The sequence below is a fragment of the Haliotis rufescens genome, unplaced genomic scaffold, assembly GCF_023055435.1.
Source record: "Haliotis rufescens isolate VD_foot unplaced genomic scaffold, xgHalRufe1.0.p SCAF_2, whole genome shotgun sequence".
Taxonomy (NCBI): Eukaryota; Metazoa; Mollusca; class Gastropoda; order Lepetellida; family Haliotidae; genus Haliotis; species Haliotis rufescens.
In genome coordinates, this window is record NW_025963890.1 from 3528618 (window position 1) to 3536212 (window position 7595).

At 38.7% G+C, this 7595-nt stretch overlaps 1 protein-coding gene across 1 annotated transcript; it reads right to left on the reverse strand.

Moving 5' to 3' along the window:
- Positions 1 to 457: 457 nt before the first annotated feature.
- On the reverse strand, positions 458 to 6050 carry LOC124114525 (BTB/POZ domain-containing protein 6-like). Its single transcript, XM_048399181.1, has 3 exons — positions 5951 to 6050; positions 1988 to 2286; positions 458 to 1529 (listed from the first exon to the last, which is right to left on the reverse strand). Exons 2-3 carry the CDS (start codon positions 2263 to 2265, stop codon positions 458 to 460), a joined length of 1350 nt encoding a protein of 449 aa, XP_048255138.1. The 5' UTR covers positions 2266 to 2286; positions 5951 to 6050.
- Positions 6051 to 7595: the final 1545 nt, after the last annotated feature.

Genomic DNA, 7595 nt, shown 5'->3' on the forward strand with positions numbered 1-7595 from the left:
CCTACACGTTTCATAAATACAGCAATTAGTTCACATCTGATAAACATATCTGATAAATAATATAATGTAGACTATACTAATAGTGTGTATGTATATATATAACATACACATTTAAAAATACAAAGTAACAAAGCAAAGGAAGTATGAAATATAGACACGGCGACCAAAGATGAGTCTGACAGATGTCACGCCTTACTGAAGGAGATATATGTTTTAACTCATCTAAAAACTGAAATGTATTCTTTCAGTACTTGAAGAACACATGCTGGTGTGTAATCTCCCACATTTATATCTGCATCTTTTATTAAGGACACTTTGAAATACGTGTGCACAGTGTTTTCATTTTCGACCAGTTGTTGATAATTCATATATCACTGTTTCACGTGAGGAACTGGACCGTGGTGCAGATGTATTGTTGCACTGTTTGAAGAACACGTATGCGTGCTAGTTTTCTATCTCACACTTCCTCTAAAATGAGTCTCGAGATGAGACTTGGGCCACTTTCTTCTGAAACCGATATCTGGCATGTGCCAAAGGTGATACTGTTTAGTATTGGAGCGCCGGACAATCCCATTCCACTTGCTGCCCTTTTAATTGTAATTTTATGTCGGATATATCTGTTGAGAGCCACTGCCTTTGACAGTTCCAGTTGGACTTCATTGCGAATACTTCTCCCCAACACGGTCGATACTTCTCTTTGAACCCACGTTCGTTTCTCTTCATCTAGATGGGAACAGAAATATGTGTTGGGTCTATTTTCTAGTTCGCCATACGGATATGTACGTGGACTCCTGGTCGTACGTTCTTGATATAGTGAAATATCATAAATGCAGCTGTCATTGCCAAATGCCCAGAGACCAGTCAGACGCATGTCCTGGCTGCACGAGATGATGGTGCTGCTGGAGTCCTCCTGACTGTGTCCTACGTGAATGGGGCCTGCATACAGAGCGACCCCCATGTCACGTTTTGACTTTATTTTAAAGGGTGCCACATCAGTATCAGGTGAGACGAGGTAAGAAAACAACTTGGTACATTCATCGCCCGATAATATTCCAGACGGTACAACTGTTTTTGCAAACAATTCCATTTCCATTGAGGTAAAGCCAAGCTCGAACACTGTATCTCCAAGAACAAGACGTTTGTTTTCCGGAGTTGTCTCCCTTCCTTGACGTTTACATTCTGCCTCAGTCCACGAGAGGACAGCATTGAAACCTGTATCATCTGATGTTACAAATTTCTCTGCACTTATAACTTTATGAAAACACGAGCCACAAAGACAAGTAAGGCCAGGGCTCCGAACAGTGACGCTACCATTCTTGACAACAACCTTCAGGGCCCTGTCAAATAGCTTCTCCTCATCAAACACGTGGGCTTGTTCCAGGATGACACAGGCGTTCTTTGCTGTCAGGGAGGAGTTCAGATAAGTGAGACAGAGACGCTCCAGACCCCCCACGGCGTACTTCTTCGCCAGGTACAACAAACCTGTCACATTCTCGGCAGTGGGCCTTGTGGTGTCTGTGTACAGGTATCTGCAAAGTAGTGAATATAAGTTAATAACCCAACTATTATCCTGGCTACGGGTATAAGCATATACCTAAGAATATAAATGATTATCACATAACAACTGTCATACGTATAATACTACAGTTTATCTTTATATTATGTCCTATCCTCGATTATTAACAGTTTGTCAGAGTAATATTTTACAATATGTGTCGATATAATAGAGAGACATAGACCTTTCAATTGCGTTTGGAATTTAATAGAATGATTTCCTGATTCGGTGGTTTTAAACATGATATCTATACTATACTGAGGTTTACTTATACCTGTTCATATCAGTTTGCTGAAGTTACTCATTTGTTATTGGTGAAATGTTAACAGTCAAGATTTGTTTGCTCCCTGATATTATCTCAGTTAAGTTGTGTATTCCAGATGGGCATATGCTTGACGCAGATAAACGAATAGGAAAATATCCATTCCTTACCTCAACATTTCAGTGAATATTATTTCCTCGACGTCAGGTACCTTGATGTCACCTTTCTCCGCCAGGGGACCACACAACATGGCGTGGAATACACAACTCCGACTCATCAGCACATATCGGTGAGCTCGGACTAGCTTCTCTTCCTTCCCAACCCGGAAGTCGACGTCACAAGAGTCCTCGGAGGTCAACATGTGGAGGTTACACTGCGCCAAGGACTTCCCACTTTGCCAGTTTTCAACAAACCCGGAGTTGTCTCCCCCTACTTCTACAGTGGCCATGGTGTATTTCCTGATTGGTATCTGTTGGGACGATAAATGCTCATCGGGTTATATGGTAACATATAAGTGACAATTCTATTTTGGTAAGAAATACACTTCCACAAAATATTTTCATGAATTTCCATAAATAATCAGCATAATAAGAACAATTCTTGGAAATGAGGTAAACCTTGCCTTGGACGTCTTGGACACAAAAACGTATAACTGAGAGAACATTGGTCTAGAAAACAGAGAAACCCACTAAAACTTTATGACTAGACAGTCCCAAAGACACTCTTCAACAGCACACGTGTATTCCATTTACCTGAACTTCATGTAGAGAGTAATTATGTTTACCATCATGAAACTCAACACATCTCAGTTTGATTATATCTTTTTTTAAATATATCCATAGCTGTGACAGTTTAATAGTAAAACAATCTGAATAGTTATACTTATCACACTCAACAGTATGGATTAATAAGATAATAATCAAGAATTCTCCACCACTTAGTGCGAGTTCATTGGCGTGAGAACCTTCTGCACCGCCGTTGTAAGTGAGCGATAGAGTGAATCTTCATTTATTATGTACTTCAGTGTGAAAGATTGAGTTTTCTGAAGTTTAGAAAAGTGATATTTTCATTGCAGTGAACATAAGACTTGATATTTCACTGCAGTGAACACACTACTTTGACGGAACTATTGACATACAAGAGTTAACCCCCTCCCTCCCCCTTAAATTGTTCCACATTAGCAAGGCAAGACAATGACAGATTAAAGTCACTTCTTGCCGTTTGTAATCCTCTCGAAAATGTTTCTTTATAAGCTGTAAATGTCTCATTTAACTCGTCAACCGAGACTCTTCGTTTCGAAAAGCGCCATTTTTGGGATTGCCTAAAAGTCGGGCCAAGAAAAGTCGGGCCGGGCCGGGCCAGCGGGTAATACTAAAAATGGATTGCAGAATAATAAAACGAAACGCGCATATCTAGGCAGATCTCAAATGTCCACAAACGTATAGTTTTGCTCATTTAATTGAGTTTGAATAAAAATGCACCTTCAACAATGTAATTAACTGATGATTATGACTACATACCGTGAGTCTCGTAGAAAAGTCAGCGTCTTGACTGTGTATTCTTTGATTAGAATGCTTCTCACCGACCTTAGCGTGTAGGGGTGTGATGACCTGGTCAGGAAACGACAGTGTTTTGACTACTCTTCTTTCATTAATTAACGTGTTAAGGTAATTAACCTTTACTAATTCGTGTTAAACCAACACAGGATGTTTTCTGGAAGTGGATATTCGCGAATGTCAAAAGACTGACACGACACGTGTTAATAACTGTCCAAGCACTTCTAAAGTTCCTAACATTATTTATATCTAAAGACTAGTATTTTATCTAGTTATTTACCACTTTATTGTCTCATATTTCAGTAGTTAAAGAAAACACAGAGCTCAAAGTGAAGCCCTTTTCCCTCTACATTCTCAACATAGTCTCTATCAGAAGTGTTTGGCTTGTGTTGGGTCCGACTTGGCCCGGGCGGTCAAAATCAACTTTAAACGCACAGATGTATCTTCAAATGTGACTAAATCTATAGATTAGTGTTATATCTACCTATACACCAATTTATAATGTCCAGGTGTATCGCATTTAAAGAAATCTGCGCCCTTAAAGTGAAGCATTTTTACTGTATTTTCTTTAAAAAATCCAAGTCAAAATGTTCGGTCCGACCTGGCCCGGGCTGTTAAAATCAACTTAAACCTCACAGATGTATCATCAAATGGATTCACATCTATAGATTAGTATTACATCTACCTATACACCACTTTATAATGTCACAGATCGCAGTATTTATAGACAACAAGGGGCTCAAAGGGAAGCCCTTTTCCCTCTACATTCTCAACATAGTCTCTATCAGAAGTGTTTGGCTTGTGTTGGGTCCTACTTGGCCCGGGCGGTCAAAATCAACTTTAAACACACAGATGTATCTTCAAATGTGATTAAATCTATAGATTAGTGTTATATCTACCTATACACCATTTTTTAATGTCCAGGTGTATTGCATTTAAAGAAATCTGCGCCCTTAAAGTGAAGCATTTTTACTGTATTTTCTTTAAAAAATCCAAGTTTTACATTTGTAATGAAATAATTTAATTTTCCGGTAGACCTAGACAACTACACATAAAGTATATAATAAATAGGATATTCAATGTGTTGAGTGAAATATCATGTTTCTCTCATCTCGTGACGGAGGAAAAGGAGATATTGACACGTGTATATCTCCTTTCCCGTTTGGGAGGAGGGTGCTAAAAGCTTATTCCATTAGAAGCATTAGATTCGATTCATCCTGATTATGATGGTTTGTTAATGTGTGAGTCTGGATTTGACAAATCGGGGTCTGACAGGGTAGCTAACTCCCCCTGACAACGAAATCATGCAATAAAAAACCAGGCGATAACATGCGACAAACCCCCGAGACTGACCACTCGATCCGTACCCCCGGTATCATAAAAAGAAAAGAGCCTCTGTATTGTAGCTAACCTGGATATGAAGTCAACAGTTTAAAATGTTGATAGTAAACTATTTTCTGCATTTATACTGAAACATACACCATAACTGCCAAAAGCGTTTTGGGAGAATGTAAGAGCAACAAAAGAAACACACGATAAGTGAAAACATGGTAAAGCTATAAAATATCGAGAAATGTGAAGCACATGCGCTGAGTACCACTACCATTTGAAACAAAACTGACTGAGCAATGGCCATAAAATATAGTTTCTCGGTATGACTGTCGTGACCACCGTATTGAATGAAATTCGGACTCGTACCTCTTAGGTCGTAGTGACTGCGGAGTCTAGAATAGTATCCACTTGTTGTCGTGACTGCGATGTAAACTTTTGCATTCGTTCACTTACTGAAACTATCCCCTAGCCATACCTGCAAGTGTAGGTTATATTTTACCATAAACGTTCAGTCGAGATTTCCCCTTTAAACTTAACCCCGATGCATATAATAAATATAACGTACACATCTAATTTGTATGTATCAACATTCTACGCACCTTATCGAGCTAGTGTAGTAGCTTCCAAGCTATTTTGCCTTCGTGCAAAATAATAATATTTCTTAATTATTGTTACTATTAATATATTCGTTAAGGTTTTATGGTGTATAAAATCCCTATTCCTGTCACAAAGTCCGCCAACTATCTCCCTTGAAGACACGTTTAACTTCCCTATCTCACAAATATCACGTATCAACTGATACCTCAGTCAAGGTGATCGTGATGACGTTGTCGGCCTCTGTAATTTCCCTGTATCAGAAATGAAAGTAGACTTCTTGGTATTTCATTGCATATAGCGAAACCGAAAGTAAAATGTTGATACGTTAAAACGTTTGTTTTCTAAAATTCAAACGTTCAACAAAAATATGTTTGTAACGTAAAACAAATGAGCAAAGTCAGAATCGTGTAAGATATGTTGATTTGACTGGTGATATGTAACTCACACCTCCCACTGTGACACTACACACTGTGACACTACCCGCTTTTTCTGTTTCCTTCACATGCTACCATTACAACTTATATTTGAGAAATATGTTTACATATGCGTATGTCACACATGCTGGACGTATCAGTCGGCTGTCGTGTTTGCTGCAACCTGTGTCATTTACATCGCAAACACATCTCGGAGACGTTTTGTCCTACTCACCTTTCTCAGCTTGTTGAACGTGTCGCAAGTCGTCGCATTTGAAATATGAACGCGTCACGTGACTGTCATAACGCAGCGAGGCAAGACCGACAGGTTCACCCATGAAAGGGTGTGATTGCTGAGCTTAGAATCATGTTGCTCGTTTTCTGTGTTTTGGCTGATGTTTGTTTTGTGGTTGAGTTTCTGCTGTTTTTTTTGGTAGACATGCATTATCGTCAAATGTATAATACACGCTATATAACGTCAGCTGCGAAAATAGAAATTAACTGAAATCTATGAGGCGCCGTTTTACACCATTCCCTATTATATCAATACTTCATTTATTGATATCACAAATTCGATTGTTTAGCCGATGTAACTTTAGATATCACTAAATCTAATTATTGATATAAAGTTTTTGATATCACTAAATTAATTTCAGGCACCACATATTCGGAATGTATTATTGTTATCAAAACATCGAATTTGTGAAATCAATAATTCACGTTTAGGCTCATGAGAAAAATGAATTCTCCCTTAAAGTCATACCGCAGTAAATAATTGAGATACTTGTCAAAATATTGTCTGTCTCGCTTATCACGCATAAAGTACATTGGCTATATTGATTTGGGGGGGGGGGGGGGGGTGAATTAACATCCGTATTAAAGACTTGGCCAGAGTGAACGGATACAAACACATCAACACAAGCCTATTTTGACGGGAGTCTAATGGAAAATTAGACGAACATCTAGTCTCTGAAATGAACATATTTTACAAACAAAAGCAGTTGTTCAATTATAGTTAAGAAATCAAATAAAAAGGAGCCTAATATTATAGAATTGGATATATTTGTTTCAGGGTATGTATGACAGGGTAATTGAAGATGTGAGCTCTTCAATCAGACTTTCAGGAACGTGCAGAACAAATGTGTGAATGAAGAACGAAACAAGTCTATATCTTTCCCAAACATAAAACTTTGGAGACCCACAACACATTATTTTTTATACATCCAGCGTGTCCAGTGAACATTTATCATTTTGTGTAAAACCTGAGAACAAATGCAATTTGAGGATCAGATCGACCCCCGAATTCCAAGTGGCCGCGCCTCAATACCGATGATTAGTACTGGTAGCAAAATAATGCTTGAAAAGTACCTAGTAACAAAAATGTACTATATCCATTCCATGGTACATAACAGTGTCGGTAATGAAACTCTGGTTAATATGTTTAACATCTGTAAGTATATATTAATTTTAAAAAAACTTTTCTCTCGTGCAGTGTTTACATGGCTGTTCATGTAACGGGGTCTAGGGTATTTCACAAAACAATCTCAGCGATTCAGCCCTCATAACTCCCATACTCCAACATAAACTTATGACAGTGTAGTGCAAGGATATACATCTCTGGTTCCACAACTATGTCTTTGAGCTGTTGAAACCAATGGTCACTGATTTGCCACTTTGTTTATTCCAACTATACGAGAACACTTCACACTGGAATGAATAACCTGGCATCTACGGCGCCGCGATTCGCTTTGCAGAGTCGCGTCCTTTGGACGCGCCCAAAAACCTATGATTGTGGGTTCGAATCCCGGTTCTCCCCCAATTATGTTTCTAGGTTTGTCAGCACCATACCCGTGCTCCTGAGTTTCACCGAAATGGTAAAC